General features: G+C 32.0%; 1 protein-coding gene across 3 annotated transcripts in view; it reads right to left on the bottom strand.

Annotated features, from left to right (window-relative positions):
- LOC106458787 (fragile X mental retardation syndrome-related protein 1-like) overlaps window positions 1-17,610 on the bottom strand; it is a 77,096-nt gene that overhangs the window by 16,747 nt on the left and 42,739 nt on the right. Inside the window, exons 7-13 of one of the 3 annotated variants that reach the window (XM_022385119.1) lie at window positions 12,476-12,592; window positions 11,935-12,108; window positions 9,422-9,500; window positions 8,376-8,485; window positions 3,650-3,700; window positions 3,420-3,500; window positions 1,794-2,085 (exon numbers count right to left, since the gene is read on the bottom strand). In XM_022385119.1, the coding sequence (XP_022240827.1) occupies window positions 1,794-2,085; window positions 3,420-3,500; window positions 3,650-3,700; window positions 8,376-8,485; window positions 9,422-9,500; window positions 11,935-12,108; window positions 12,476-12,592 (904 nt within the window). The remainder of the gene's footprint in view (window positions 1-1,793; window positions 2,086-3,419; window positions 3,501-3,649; window positions 3,701-8,375; window positions 8,486-9,421; window positions 9,501-11,934; window positions 12,109-12,475; window positions 12,593-17,610) is intronic. The other 2 variants (XM_013918336.2, XM_022385120.1) reach the window with 2 other exon arrangements.

The following is a 17,610-nucleotide window of genomic DNA, read 5'->3' as shown; positions in this document are numbered from 1 at the left end:
GATGTAAAAACTTAGGCCAAGATGTAATGTTTAGGTCATCATCAACAACTTACTTTCAAGGCCATTATAATTTTTTTGTTTAACACTCTATCATCAATTTAAACCAGATAGTAAGCTATTTCAATCAAGAATTCCATAGTATCTATAACAGTTTAATATTCTTGATGCTCTCTACCAAAACATACTTTGTTACATGTTTGTGAATTTTCTTTCAATATGTTAATATTATGAGAACTAGATTCTACAAATTAAGCAATATTAGTACTTAGTAGTCAAACATCAGCATTTGTTTAAGAGACAAATGATGTTTCATAAAGAAGATAACACTTCGGATTTTTCTAGCAGGTATGAAATTTGGCTGCTTTTAATGCAATATATTAATGCACTAGACACTCTGGCAAATAATAATAAACCAATGAAATTGAACTTCATTACTCCTTTAACATTCAGAAGAGTTAATGTTCTCTATTAGTTAACAGAATTAGCTCAATTAGTTTTAATGTATGACAACACTACCTTAAAAGCCAAGTTATTTAACTACACCTTTATTAGTAAGGTTCTGTTAGAAAACTTTTCCATTGGTAATTGTGAATTGTGTTAACATTAATCAAATGGATTAAACTTACAGCCAAAATGAAGTACTTCATGAGAATCATTAAATTATGTCTCACAATTTAAAATAAAAGATGTATTTAGACACTGTTATTCAGAAATATTTGTTTAGTATAATTAATCCTACTTAGCATTTACACTATGAACTACACAACTACACCTGATTTTGCTTTGTTTTTTTTTTTAGATTTTAGATTTAAACTCTGTTAAAAAAGCATACAGCTCTTATAAGTAAGCTTTCAGCATACTGACCAAATTTAGGAATTTTTGAAGACTGTAAACCTCACATACAGAAAGACTATGAACAAAATGGCAAGAAAGTAAGTTAAATCTTTTAAACTACCATTAGTATTAGTAGGAAGACTGGGACTCCTCTAAACAAGTTTCATATTGGTCAAAACAATATGTTTAGGAGCATAGACCTCCTGGTTCATTCCAGTAGGAAATTCTTTACAAAGATTTGTCCATACATAATCACCTTTCTAACTTGTGATTAAATATATTAAATCAAAAAGACAGTTCTTATCCAAACCATCAAATGGTGAAAATCATGTGCTGCCTACCAAAGAAAGATGTTACAACATGAATGTGAAAAATTATTTTGAAAGCCATAAAAGCACAGGTAAGTCACAAATTCAGTAACACCTTATTAATCCTCATTTTTAGCATGTCTATTACTTTCATCAACTTAGCATGCTGTGTCACCAATTAAATCTCAGTTTAATTATTAAACTCAATGCTTTCTAGGTAAACATATGTCAAGCCATTTCTGCTTCATGAATATTTTTACTTTAAAATTGACTGAGAAGGAGGAAAACATGGGTGAAACATCAAACTTATTTTCAATAGCCAATCTTTTATGTGCAAAAGCTACAGAAGCAGCAACAGGGGAAACAGAATGTCACATGAAGACAGTATTAACGTGAACCTAGTAATTGTCAAGCAAACAAAAATTTGGGTATTTCAACATTAAGGACATCACACCAGCAGAATCCAGAATGCTGTGTGTTAAAATTTTGTAGTTGTTGTCAAATCCAAGTCATAGTCTCTGTTCAATCAAATGAAGTCACTTTTAGGTTAAGTTTACTTTCTATTTGGGTTTCCTCTGTTTCCTCCCCTTGCTCCACCTCTATAGCCACTTGCAGATCCCCCCCTCTGAGAACTGTTATTTGTGTTTGCACCACTTCTCTTGTCATTAGGGATGTAGTCACTGAGAGTTGCAGGATGAGTACCAGTACTGTTGTTGTAGCGAGAGTCTCCTGCCCATCTACGGCCGGGGCCCTGTCCTGGTCCTCCACCTCTGCCACGACCTCTTGGAGGTCCTCCTCCTCGTCCCCTGCCAACATCCATGTCAGAATTATAACCTCTATCAGGCCCTGCTCTTCGGGGTACTGGGAAATTTAAAATGCTACCCATCTGTGTTCTCAGCTGCTGGTCAATTTCTTGTTTTTCTTGTCTCAATTTCTCAACTTCCTACATAAGGAGCAAAATAAATTATATAATAAAATATGAGAACAAAGAAACAAGGTTTTCTTTTGTGTTAGAGATAAAAGTTCTGGATGAGAAACTATTAATAATCTTTTGATCCCATTATAAAAATTTTTTAAATACACTTTATTTTGATAACTATTCATTTACTTGAGTTGCATGTGTTTAAGTAGAAAATGATAAAGCAAGAAACTTGGAGTATGCTGGATCATCTATATTACACTAATTAACTGAAGTAATGTTACAGAAGAGATTAAAAGAAATTAGATATTTTGCATCAGTTTTTATCAATTTCACTACCGTTATTCTTACAGTTTGATGGTTTGTTTGTTTGTTTTGAATTTCGCGCAAAGCTACACGAGGGCTATCTGTGCATGCTGTCCCTAATTTAGCAGTGTAAGACTAGAGGGAAGGCAGCTAGTCATCACCACCCACCGCCAACTCTTGGGCTACTCTTTTTACCAACGAATAGTGGGATTGACCGTCACATTATAACACCCCCACGGCCGAAAGGGCGAGCATGTTTCGTGTGACGGGGATTCGAACCCGCGACCTGCAGACTGTGAGTCGAGCACCCTAACCACCTGGCCATGCCGGGCCAATTACTTATATAATTTATTTTTGATATTTGAAATATATAAGTCCTATTACACTTTCCATAAGCACAAAAACATTTTCCATCACTTAAGGTGTATACTTCTGTATTTAAAACAAACATTTTAAATTATAATATGTTTCCAGCTTTAATACTTCATATTTCACAAACTTTAGGTTCCAATATTGTCATTTCAAATTTTTAGTTTTGTAAATAAGGGCAATCCTTGGTTATCATCAATTTATGTTGGTTTTTAGTTTTATCAAAAGCACAGAATTAATATTATCCATAAACATCTTTAATTCTTTTTTGTTGCAAACAATTTTAATTCTCTAATCAAACAATTTTGGGCAAGTTACAATTTCTCAAATAGGAATACCAAATAAGTGATCTATTCTGGATCTAATCTAACAAAGTCTTTAAATTTTGCAGTAAACATTTTTCAAAGTGAGGAGAATAGCATATAAAAGCAAATTCATAGAAACAAACACACATTGAAAAAATAAACAAACAAAACAAGTACACAGCCACAGGTGATTTTGAATGGATTTTAAAACTGCTGGTATAATTATGGAAGAACATATATATTGTAGGCTATTTCTACAATTTTCTACCAATACAAAACTGTATGTGTTCTCTATATATATACACACACACACACCTATGCACGATAAATTATATATTTATACTTAAACTAATATACCTGTAGTCACAGCAAACCTACCTTCAGGTGCGCTAAATGATACTCAAGAAGAATTTTAGCATTTGTAATATTCTCAACAGTTCCAACAAAAACAAAAGGAACCTACAATGAGAAAAAACAGAAGCCATTTTTAATAAACCCACTGGATGGTATTCATTTTTTAAATAAATAAAAACAGGCATGTTAAAACATCAAATTACAAGGCTAGATCAACAAATTTACAAAACTGAATAATTTTATTAATTTAGTACCTCAAACTGAAAATCCTCCCACTTCTGATCAGCAACTACCTCCTTGAATTCCTAAAAAGAAGGTCATAATTAACAATGCAATATTTACACATAACATGCCCATGTGGTTTTAAAAAACAAGCCTTAAATCCACAAGATATTTTCAGGCTTTGCTGCAGCATCACACATACAGAATTATAGAAAATGTTGCAAAACTGCCATAAAAGACTGAATTCAAAATACATATTGTTTAAGTTGAAATTCTCATTGGTAGTAAAAACAGCACAAATGAACAATGAAAAAAGCAACAATTTAGCTTGTGAACATCATAAAAGCTTTGTGTAAGTATGAAAATAAATATACAAAAGTGTCCTTTTCATGCATCTGCCCTTTCCATGACTATAATGAAACTCAAGATAAAAATCAGATTGGGATTATTTTTCAAGAGCTTACAATTGCATTTTTAATTTAAACAAAGAATAACACTGAATTTATAAACATGTTTAAAGTAGTAGAGAAACATCAGCAACAGCTTAAAAAGCTGGAGCAAGCTTTCATATAGGTAATATTTTTCACAATATATTCAAGATTCTAATGTTAAAATACAAGGATAATCAGGCAATTATTCAAGTGAAAGTAACATACAAAGCATAACAATTTGTCTGAAAGTAATATATATATTAATCATTATGCATAAGAAGTTTATTAATATGCACAGGAAGAATTTAGTGTTTCTCTATTTCACACTCAATAAAATGGTCCATTCAACGGATCCCACAACGATGATGATGATAACCTGACAGATAGTCCATAAAATGAAAATAATAATCTTACTATAATGGATGTAATGTGTGCGTGTATGTATATATATATGTATGTGACCGAAATAATATATATATATACAATGTGACACCATCTATTAAATGTCACCACAACAAAAACCCATAAAAAATGTTAACATTTTGTATTCAAGATTCCAACAATTACAAAAATAACTACGGTATGTGCAACCATTTCTTTATCAAAGAACACAATTATAAATAAAAGTACTCTCCTCACAACAAGAATGTAACTTTCGCTAGGACTGTACGTGAGGGTTTGGTGATATCTTTATTGATGTAATTTGTAAATATAGTACTAAAAAAATGGAGTTCTTCAAAAGAAAAACTGTCATTTTTTCAATAAAGGGTTCTCTCATTTAATATAAAAAACATTACATTTTATATCAGCACAATCTGAACACTTTTTTCAGTACTTCCCATAACAATCCTTTCTTAGAAAATGTTCTCTTTCTCTAAAATTTTTTTCAATAAGGTATGAACACTATGATTAGTAATTACTAGCACAAACAGCCACCCCTAAGGTGGAATCTCTGCTAGTAATAATCAATAAGATAACAATTGCATAAATAAAGAAAATGAAAAGACCTGAAATAAAAATCAGGATTTCTGAAAGCACTATATAACTATTCACTCACACTTATAACAAAAAAAAAATTATTTTACAACTCTAAAAATGTATAATCTAACAATATAATTACTAAATCAATTAAATTCAAGGCTCTAATGAGATATTTGAATTTATGTTTGCTTTGCTACATGAGGTGGTAGAAGAAAAACTGCTGGTAGTTAAAATTTTAAACAGTATTCTGGTAATGATGTTCATCATATCTCACATAAGCTGATAAGACTGTTGTTTTTACAAGGGAAATACTTTTACTGAGATATAAATCTAAGGCTGGTAATTTTCCTGTATTACTTGAATATATATATATATATTTACGAAGAGTTTCTCCTCATATGAAAATTCAAAAATGGAATATAATATTAACTCTTTTCAGCATGGACTCAGTCCCCAGGACCGACCTCATAACTTTTTTCTGTTTGTTATAGTTTTATGCTATAACTTCTAAATTAGTAAGCGTATGTTAACGAAATTTGGTACATTATCAGTAAACATTACAATGCTTTTATACGCAAAATATCAATTTTTTTTTATTAAGTCTTAAGATTTGTAAAGCAATGTTTTCCTCATGCCTTTATTTTGTTTTCACACATTGCCTATCCAACATGCAAAGTAATTTTCATTTTACGATTAAAAATACTTTTGTGCATCAGAAACTTTTCAAATTTCACATGCAAAATCTTTATAATATCCAGATAGTTATCAATATTTAAGAAAAAACTTTATATTTTATCTGTTAGTTTGAATAATGAATCTCTGTACGGGTTTGGTCAATTTTACTGATCTCGTAACCACATTAAAATAATAGGAAATAAATATAAATTATGCTTTTTTCATTCTAGAATGACTACAAATATAACATGAAAACATAAATGTTTAGACTAAATCGCTTAAATCTCATAACATTATACATTTATATATATTTATTATTTATATTATATTGACCTTTCAATTGTGTCTAACTAACAATACAAACTTATTTTTCTTAAAACATAGAACAGTAAATAAAGAAGTAAATCAAACAATTATCTCTTCTAGTTACGAACTTTGTACTTGGTTGCTAAGCCTTTTAAAATTTTGCATACGGAGGATATGAAATAAAATTGTTTTTAGGTTTTATATATATATATAGTTGATAACCAAAAATCATAAATTTCTATATCGATACCACAGAATTCCACCATAATTTATCAAGCTTAGCAACTAAGTTGTATTTCAGTCTAAACAAATATGAAATTTTGAGCAGACTAAAGACACAACCTACCTCCTTGAAACCTTGGTTCAAAAGAAAGAAATGGCATCCAAACACACTGAAATGGCTGAGAAAGCCACTAGGGGGACATTCTGAGCTTCCGATTGGTTATTCATGTCATATATAGAAGTAATTGTATATAAGGGAGTGTTTCCAATAATGAAAAGAGGTGGGCAGGGTGCCATTGTGTTTGATTTATTACATGAGTAATATCTTAGCAAATGGAAAAGATAAAAGGCTCTTACTTTATAATTTGAGTTCCTAATTCGTTAGAAACTATAGACTTAGTATTCTGACATCACAAACATCTAATATGAACCAGTGCTACATTCAACATATCGCATGACACACAAAAAACGATGTTTCACTGTTTTTTTTATAATATTTACTTTTAAATTAAGAAATTGAGTAAGGTATAGTACTAAAATTTGAATTATAAACTACAGTTTGATACCAAAGTTACTGACGTAAATTCATGAAATAGTAGTTCAATAAAATTTTGAATGCAAGTCAACAAATGCAATGACATGGCCTTTCACCCACGACCTGTCTGGAAATGGTTAATATAAACAATCTTGTAAATCACTATGTAAACAAGTTCAATAATACCTTGCTAAACACTTCATGACTACTATATACTCAGAAACCACTTACTGTTTTCAATCACTATGTAAACAAGTTCAATAATACCTTGCTAAACACTTCATGACTGACATATACTCTGAAATCACTTGTTTTTCTCAGTCACTATGCAAACATGTCAGTATTGCACTAAAAGTTCATGACTGCAGTGCACTAAGAAGCCAATTTCTTTTCTAAATTTCTATGCAAACAAGTTCAGCAGTACCTTAGTGAAGAACAGTTTGCCTCTTACAAATCATTCAAAATGGCAATTATCATGTTTAGAAATACCAGTATGTTTTATGTTTGTGTAATAAACACAAGTAAAGTATGAAAAGTATGTTTTGCAATTATTTTATACCCCTGTGTTGGAATGAATAAGGAAGTATTACACATTGTTTTGTTTGAAAAGGGAGAAAGTTGTATAACATCAGTATATAATTGTACAAGAGCAGAGATCTATAAATGGTTATTTAATAAGTTTAGATTGAATCAAAATGTTTTACAAATGGATATGCATTCTTTTTCTCACATTTTTCCTTAATAAAATGTATGAGTCTCTCTGGAATTTTTTTTAATTAGTTAAACTTTTTTTAACAGAGCAATAAAAATGATCCACTTGGTAAAAATAAACCTTAAGATACCACAAAATATTTCAGAATGCCAGAAGGAGTAAATCCATTTAGCTTTATATCTATGATTCTTTTTTTTTAATTCCATGAAATTATAAAAACACTCATTAGAAGAATCAGAAAATTCTAGTATGTTCTTTTTTGCTGAAATATGCATTTAACATAGATGTGAGGCATTTGTCTCTTACATATTCAACAAAACCCACAGGAGGAAAGAGTTACTGATACATATCTATGTCTGACCTGTAACTCTCAAGAAAATAAGAAAAATCTAGCCCAGCTGTGTCTTATTAGGTTTGTGCAATAATTTTGCATTAGTGCTATACCATAGCTGGCTAACAACTTACAAAATAGTGTGTATTAATTAAAATGTTTTATAACCTTTCCTGAAGACACAGTAATCACAAAGTTAATGACTGAACCCTTTAAGTAGCAACATGAGAACACCGTGTATCAATAGATCTTGTATAAGTTTACAATGTACAATAATTTATCTCTAGGTTATTTCTTTCATACACTGCAGATATAGATCTTAAAGCAACCAAGAGAAGGCTTACATAACTCATGTTAACCATATATGTTTGATGTTTTTTTTTGGGAGGGAAGGTTAACTACACTTATTTCTGAAAAGAAATGGCTAAAAAAAATCATAATTTATTATTTTGGGGAACAAATCCAATCAAACATATACGTAAATTTTTCCTCTGCTAACAGAGAAAAAACAACAGACTTTAATAGTTTGGTTAGTAGCTGTCATCTAAACCAAAGAATACTTCACCTCTTCCCGTGGAATTTGGTTTTCATTATCACCTTCTATCTTCACTCTCACTACTCCTGATTTATCCACTATTTCTTGAATGATTCGACCATTTTTTCCTATGACTTTTCCTGAAAAACATCAGTCATACATTTTTTCATATTGTAATAATTTGTGGTTCCATGGGGAAGTATTGCTTTAATATGCACACATGGAAAATATGCCCATTTGAAAGGGATTCATTAATACTCTAAAATTGACATTAAATTTTGAAAACATCATTTACACTTTTAACAATGTCAAAGAATGGAATCATAATTAATTTGGAAAATGGTACCACAAGCCTACATTATTTTCATTTTGACTACTCTTAAAGTATTAAACCTGTCATTAACTAACTAATACTCTAGGCACTATAACTGTCTCTTCAGAAAATTCCAGCATATTTACTGTTTCTTATGTCTAGTGGTTTAAGAACTAATCAAGTTTGTGGACACCAAGTGTATCTATTCACTTGAAATTAGCTTATAAACTAAGACTCAAGACACTAAAATTAATTAACACTTTTGAAAACAATGTCATATAAAAATCAAGTGATATTCAGCTTGCCATCTAAGAATCAAGGCACTAGCATTAACACCTGTGAAAACGATTTATTACACATTCACTTCACATTTTTCAACTAATACTCTTGGCATTGGTATTTATTGCTTTGAAAACAAAATAACCCAATATCAATTGATAATAAACTTATCAACTAAGACTCCAGACACTAAAATTAGTTAACGTCACTGAAAACAACGTAACATAAAATCACTTGATACAAAACTATGGCTCCTGGCACTAAACTACCATGATAAATGTAGCACACAAAGTTACAGAATCAAGGCACTTGGTTCAATTCCTAAGAAAACAATGTAATACATGTTAACTTTACACTTCTCAACTAGTTATTGCTATGAAAACAATACACTGAAAGCTCAGATACATCTCGTATTAAGTTTACTAATTAGGCTTGACTCTTTTGGAAACACTGGAGAATATAATTCAAGTTACATGTAACTTACCAACTAATACTCTAGGCACTAAAACTGTCTCTTCAGAGAATTCCAGCATACTTCTGGCTTTTTTCACTGCTTCTTCTGTCTAGTGGTTTAAGAAATAATTTATAGTTAAATTATACTAATGATCAGTCTTCTTTCCATTATTACTTTACACATTTGCAAAAGAAGATTAAGATCTTTAATACATTGGATATGAAAATATTATGTCATGCATGATGTGTGATATCCATAAATCTAAGTAAAAAACAAGAATGGAAAGTAATGTATGAAAAAAATAAAATATATTATTGGCATTAATGTAAGAAATATTTTAATATGTAATAAACATTTCTTTTATGCCGACACTGGGAAAATCTTTTAGCAAAGTTGTAGTGGTAAAATGTTTGGATCTAAACTGTCAACTATATCCTAATACATTTTGTGCTACAATTTCAGGCACTTAATTTGTTTATAATTACCAGCCACTTACCAATTACATTTATATATCCTACAGCTGTATCTGTAGCCTATATATAATAGATATATCATTTGTGTATATTTGCATGTCATCATTTTAAACATGATTTTAATATTTTCAAATACAACTTTTTAACCATATGTGTTCAGTACCAGAAAACATTTTATCTACAAGTTAAGTTTATTTTATAATTACATGTAGTTATTCTAGTCCACCATAAACAAGTACAGGAATGACACTCTAAACCAACTACACGATTGCCTCTTTGTGAAAAAGCCTCATGACACTGTCTTGCTTTCACAATGAAGTTTTGAAATGTAAGTTGTATTTATTTCCAAATTTTGTGAAGTTTGTAAAACTCTTGAAAGCCATATGTAACAAAATTATTATTTTATAATCACAGAATGATGATTAATCTGTAAGGATGCAATAATAATGTCAGCTGTTGATTCTTTGTACTTAATTATATGTAGAATAACAACTACACAAAAATTTAACTCTTTCTGGATTAGTGGGGCATCATGTAACCAAACTGGATGAATCATAATACAAGCTTTCTAATTAGTTTCTAGTTTTTACTTTTAAAAAAATTCATATAATTTGATTCACTAGTTTCATCATTTTTTAGGTTGTGAAATGTCAAAAATTTTAAAAACAAAACAAATACTTCTTTTCATCATAAAATTTAATTTTTTATTGTCCATCAGAAAATCCCATTTCGTATATCAATTTCAACTTGTTTAATATTTATTAACATATCTGTTTTGGTATTAAAATTTCCTGACTGAAGCAATCACCATTTCTGGCTCTAAAAACTGCAAAGACTGACAATGATTTATTGATGATCTAGGAGCTCATCCTTCAAAATGATGTCACCATTCTTTTATGAGGCTAATTATCCTGATTTTTGGCAACAATATTCTAGGTCAAAATTAATTTACATCTGATACATACAGTTTGTTTTCAATAAATTGTAAACTCTTTTTATTTGTGTGTTGTTTGAATATGATAAAGTTTACAATAACATTCAATATAAAAAAGGATCCAAGTCATCAGAATAGTTTGTCATCACTTTATACTACACTCGATAAACATAACTAAACTTACCCAATGTCTTGTCATAAAAATAATTTCTGTAGCTTTCAAAAAGATATAATCTAACAACAAAACAGTTTCAGAAATAAAAACAACATCAAACTGGCAAAAAATTCCAAAATCTATGGTTTGTTTCTAAGTACTGAAAACTTCACATTAGAATCCTTTAATCACTCCAATATTTCAACAAAATACTGCTATAATCACTTTTAGTTACTAGAAGTAACTATTTTGAAAGTTGAGCATTATTAGTTCTCCAACCAAATGCCGTCACATTATAAAATGGCAATTCTAATAAAACCATTGATAGAGAAGGAAAACCATATGAAAAAAAATAGAACATATATTTTCAAGGAACTATAGTTTCTTAGCAAATATAAAACTATACTTAGAGTAAGCTGAAGAAGTATAAAAAATTAACTAATATATTGTTTACAAGTGAGACCCTATGAAGTTCTAAAGAAAGGAAGGTTGGAACATTGTTTTCATTTTTCTTGACGAATTAAACAAAAATATTTTATATAGTGACAAAGTATTCATTCTAAAGTATTTCTGAGTAAATACTGTCTAAAGTGTCAGAATGAAATTTTTACTTAAATTTTGAAATTCATTTTTATGCAAGTTTGCACTCAACACCTGAAAGATGCACAATGATCCTGGAAGGGTTAAGGTTTCCAGATCCCACTTATGTCCCATTACATAAACCATATTAAACACTTTATTCAAAATGAAATATTTTGATTCTTGGTTGACTATCAGAAAACCAAAAACATAAGTCAGAAATGTAAAAACACTATTAGTTTTCCAATGAAAAAAGTGTGAGTAAATTAATTATAATTTTTCAAAAAATATTTGCTTTAACCAAAATTTTTTTTATCATACACCATCATTATATCTAAATTAAACAACTGACACTAATTTCATGTTTACATGCCAATTACCATAAAAATACCAAAATACATACATCTCCATATATTTTAAAAGTGCAGGTAGGTTCTTCCAAATCAATGCCTGTAATACCATCAAGTTTACGTGCATTCTGAATATTGGCCCCGTGAGCTCCAATAGCTAAACCCATTAGATCATCTCTAACACTGAATTCTTCTACATATCCTGAGTTAGAATGCAGCTTTGTGTTCTGAAAAAAAATTTTAAATAATAAGATGTTCTTTTAAACACATTATTGGCAAGTAGAATTTAGTAGCAATGGGAAGTTTTTAATGTTTAAAATAAGTTCCTAGATATAAATATTTGATCAGAAAGAAAGGGATTTTATATTACAACCTAATTACTTGTTAGGGCTTGCCTTCAGCAATGACGGAAACATTAAGAAAATGTCATATATTTCTTTTTATTATTAGTGACATAAGATAGACAAGTTTGACAGATAGAATTATGTAAGTACAAGTTATCAAATAAAATTCCAATGTATATAAAAAGTTTAATTCTAAGAGGTAAAAGAAAAGAAAATTATATCAAGAAACCAGAAAATCAAAACACCTTACTTCTAATTGTCGGGCGGCTTCTTCAGTTCTATGGACTAAAAGCACTTTCTGTCTTAAGTTTCGGAAGTGCATTTCTATCAACAATATTGCTCTTTTTTTGGTGGCTTCTGATCTCCCCTGTTAAGAAAAAAAACATAAAATGTTTCATTATCATGTAACTTGTGACACCCTTTGGAAACAATTTCAAGCTATACTTATGAAATAAATGTTAAATCAAGTGCACATGTTACACTAAATGCAAAACATTCATACACATTAACTAATGATATATTTGCTTTGTTTTCTATTTACAATATTCAGATATACTATGAAAATACAGCATAACAATTATAGCTTTCGTGGGTGTATTTTTTCTTTTTTTGATGTAGTAGGTATGAGAAGTGTAACAGCCCCAAAAGATATTTTACTAGATAAACTACAATTTTTTCACTGTGATGACAAAATTATTACAACTGTAATAGTGATTAGAGTGCTATATATCACATAATTAGGTGACCTACACAATCTGTCTGCCTGCCACATTAAATTAACATGATTTTATACACCATATGTGACACAGACATAACATTTATGTATGGGCAGGTTAACCAGTCTACATATGTGACAGGCTGAAAATATTATTATTTAATTCAGAAAATATTAAAATGTAAAATCTCTGCGTAGGTTATCCAGTCTATATACACAACAAAATAAAAAAAAACATAAGGCAGTCTGTCATTTGAAACATCTCACATTTTTTCCAACAAACCCAGGAAAAAGGAGACTTTGGAGTTCCAAGTGAGTAGTCAGTGTAACTTTGTCCAAACACAGCTTTTTTCTTGTATCAATAAAACTTTGAATTCAATTTTTTTTTTACATATTTAGAATTAAAATGAACTTAAAGTGCCTGTTTGAAATTCATTCTAATTCTAAAAATGTAAAATTCAAATCAGGCAAACTTAATCCTGAAATACTGAAAGCCAGTCTGGAGGCTGAAACAATTTTCAGAATTAGATTTGAGAAAAATGAGCAAGGTAGACCACCCTTACAATATGACTTGACCTAAAGCACACTCTGAAAGAAGGTATTTTTCTAAACAAGGTGCCTCTTCCTCCATGAAGCCTTATAATTCAGGCAAAGAGTTCAGTTATGTGAGCTGCAACGGTGCATTACACCTGTGGAGACAACACAAGAGAATAGTGCAATGGAATCATCAAAACATAAAGAATAAAAACATGGGTGATTCCACACCTAGAGCAAAGACATCTAGTAATATCTCAAATACCACACACAGAGACTTGCAGGTGGAGGTGGTAAAGGTACATGCTGAGGTTTCATCAACCACCAGATAGCATCTTCAGTCCACTTCCATACAGCCTCAGCGTAAAGGGTGGAATGGTGTTGAGGACAAACATGTGAAAGCCCTGACTGGATGAATTCATACAAATAAACAATATCCCTTAATGAGAGTCTGTATTTAATTGTATTTTTGTGATTATGAAATGAAATGTACAAACCCATACACTCTGCAAACAGTGAACAGGTGATGAGCAGAAGGGGCAAACAAAATAAAAACTCATCTGTTACGAATTCTACCAAACCTGTAGAATAACTACAAGTGGCAAACAAATTCCTGAACTGAAGAAAATAGCAAAAAAGAATTCAAATTTGTCCACATGATAGCCTGTAAGATGACCTCTAAAGAGCATCAAGATCAAAAGGCCAGAGTCATAGCCAAATGGTGAATTTGACGAGATGTAATTTGAAAATCACACTGAAGGTGTTTGGAAACATCACAATAAATAATAGGGATTAACTGCAAAAGCTATTTTATTAATGTGAGTGGAATATGGAATAAGTAATCTAATAAAGATGGTTTCATTGAAAATTGTGTCTAACTGAAGAAAATCAACCTTTAGTGAAAACAGACTTCCTAGAAGAGCAAGCTTCTTGTCTAGTTGATTAAAGCATGCTATCAACATCTAGTGGGCTCTATAGAACTGAAGCAATTTTGTGACTGATCAACACGAAGATTGAATCTACTTTCTATCAGTGTGAGTAACTACTTTTACGTGCAATGGAATCATTCGAAATACCGCTAAAACTCGGTCTGGTAAGCTTGTCGGTATTACTTATTGGTAATGCCGTAAATGACAGAATTGATAGATGCACTTGCGTAAACTAGAATGTAGGCCAATATGTTTAAAACTGGGTATTTTCTGTGGAACAAAAATCAGTCAGACAGTGTAGGTAACAAAGAGAAAAATAGCTGTGACCCTCTCTAACCACCCAAGTCTTAGGTAAGAAAGAACAATCAGGATATAAGTACAAAGCCCTTCACATGGGGGAGGTGGGCAAGAAGCATCAATGACAAAAGTGCCTGATTGTCTTTTCCCTGAAGCAAGTGATAAAAGAAAGTACATTTTCAGAGAAAGATGGTAAGGCAAACATGTTATTAAGGGTCCAAAAAAGAAGAAAAAAAATAACAACTAAGATCAGACTTAAATCCCATTGAGGAAAACTTCAAGGCAATTGTATGCAACATAGACAAAAAGCTCAAAAATGTTTCTAGAAAAATAATACAAGAGAGGCTTATGACTTCTGTGGCTAGGGAAAGTGGCTGAGAGGAAAGATCTGTAGCTTGCAATAGAGGCCAACAAACCTTGATCAAGAAATATATACATGAAATAGGAGGCAAGTTGTGGAGAGACTGCCAAAAGACAAGAAACTGAATTCCACAGGCACAAACTAGCTGTGACAAAATGTTGACTAGCTAAGAAGAGAAGTTGACGTCATTGTAAGAGACAGATGTTCAAAGGCTGACTGAGAAGATATTTTCAAAGACATAATGTAAAAGGATCCTTCCTAGATAGATAACTAAGTAGTACAAACCACAGTTCAGCAGGTCAGCATGGGGCAATAAGAACTCAACAATGAGATCTACTAATATTGGACAACGTCAGAGGGAGAAGTAAAAAAGAAGGGTATACACAAAGAAAAGGATTCTCTCAAGATTGGATAAAGGCATCTACAGTTAGAAAACTTGAGACGGGAACTGGAGACCAGTACAGCAGTTGAAGATGATTAATCTGCCAATGTAAATGCATCAATCATAGGACATCGTAACTGAAAGGCACAACTATTGGAAATCCAAAGAGTGAAGGGTCCATTCAATTGGTAGAAGCTTGTATGTTCATAATTCCAAGTGTAGAAAGGCTAGGAAATGACACAATATGATGGAATTACAAAACCCAAGAGTGCAGTTAAAACAAAGGCTGTGAAAATGAGTCTCATCCAGCTTGTTGATATATGCTACCACAGTCAAATTATCTGTGTGTACCATAACACAACGGTGTTGTAACAACAGCAGTAATTCCAGGCACACACATATTGAGTTGCTCAAACTTTGAACAGATTGATGTGAGACTGGAATTCCCAAGTAGACTGCAGGCAACAGCCCTGGAGCAAGGCATTGGTGAACAGATGCAGTTCTGGAGGAGGAGAAAGAAATGGGGAACCTACCATGGTAAACTCACAATGGAGCCTCACTTGTAGGTAATTGAAAGCAGTTAGAGATAGCAAAACTTCTGAGACAATGAACTTGAAGATAGGTACCAATGAAAGTTAACATTTTCCTTACCTGAAAATGTACTTCTGATAGATCCTCGCCTCAACACACAGATTAGCTGTGAATTGTACTAGTAGATGATTATATCATCATGCAACAAAAGCCCTCCACCAATAGGAGGTACACACTTCCATGTGCACTAACTCCCCTATGCACTAGTGAACCTTCATTCTTTATGAGGCAAGTAATAAAATGTGCACCAGAAGTGGTGAAGATGGGTGAAAATATGTGTAAAGTTATCTATCAGAACTATATTTTCAGGTAAGGAAAATGTTAACTTCTGAAACAAGAACTCACCTCTACATACAAATCAACTGGAATCCCACAAAGTTGATACGATGGAGGGCCAGTACAAAATTTACCTACATGAGCAACCCTTCTGAAAGTCTGAAGGATGCCCTTGGGGTATGATACTTGATGGCAGGGACTCCATAAGGGGACACCTATGAGAGACCACATCTCATCTTATCCAGGGTATTGCTCTTCACCTATATAGGAAAGGGAAGAGGCAAAGAAGCTAGAGTTCTGTTACAGGGATGAGCAGAATTGGTACATGGCCATCCGAGTACTTGCACACAAGTTGTCAGACAGCCAATATGTGTAATGTGGCTGGGACTCATTTAGACTGTACCTTGTGTGCTCACCTCAACTCTATCATCCAAATCAGCAGGTTAAAACCAGTTGTGGGAGCAGGAGGGAACTTGTGATAAGTATCCAAGCTCACCTCAACTCTACCATAAGACTCTACAGGACTGATTCCAGCTGCAAGAAGAAGGCACTTTATTATATATATAGTATGGATACTCATACATCTCACCTTGACTACCAGTCTCTGTGGGCCTAACATCAGCTGTGGGAAAAGGGTATGTGAGAGATATATCACAGATGTATATGGAGTGCTCACCTCTACTCTATCATCAGACTCTACAGGACTTACCCAAGCTGCAGAAGGAGGGTACACTTTTTATATAGTAAGTACCAGTATTGAGTGTAGTCATCTCAACTTGAATAAACAGATAGTGACTGCAGGAGGAGGCAATATGAGATACATGTATTTAATGATTTTGTACACAGAGTGCTCACCTCTACTCCACAGATTTTATGGGATACACTATCTGCAGGAAGAGGGCATTGTATTATGCAGCATCAATATGTATGTAGTGCACAACTCTACTGAACAGGCTCAGGCTGCAAGAGGAGGAAATATGACGCATGAGTGATGTATCTGAATTATATAAAGAGTGACCTGCACTACACAAACAATGTCACTTCTGCACACTTTTCAACATATCAACACCACTTGTTCTAATCCCAGCAGTTTTGTCCCAACTGGTGAGGATTCTGCATGGTCCACCACCCCAGCAACTAAGAACTAGGAGGAGAATTCGCTGAGAGGAGAAATTAAGAAGGTGCTTGGATCTCCATCAATCTTTCAGTCCAGAAGGGTCTTTTAGTAAAGACTGTGCAATGAGTGACCTCAAAGCCATATTTTTAAAGACCACCAAGCATGAGCAAGAGAAATGGGCAG

This window comes from Limulus polyphemus, unplaced genomic scaffold (assembly GCF_000517525.1).
Source record: "Limulus polyphemus unplaced genomic scaffold, Limulus_polyphemus-2.1.2 Scaffold514, whole genome shotgun sequence".
Lineage (NCBI taxonomy): Eukaryota > Metazoa > Arthropoda > Merostomata > Xiphosura > Limulidae > Limulus > Limulus polyphemus.
Note: the sequence above shows the minus strand (reverse complement) of the source record. Positions and strands in the feature narration are given on the sequence as shown.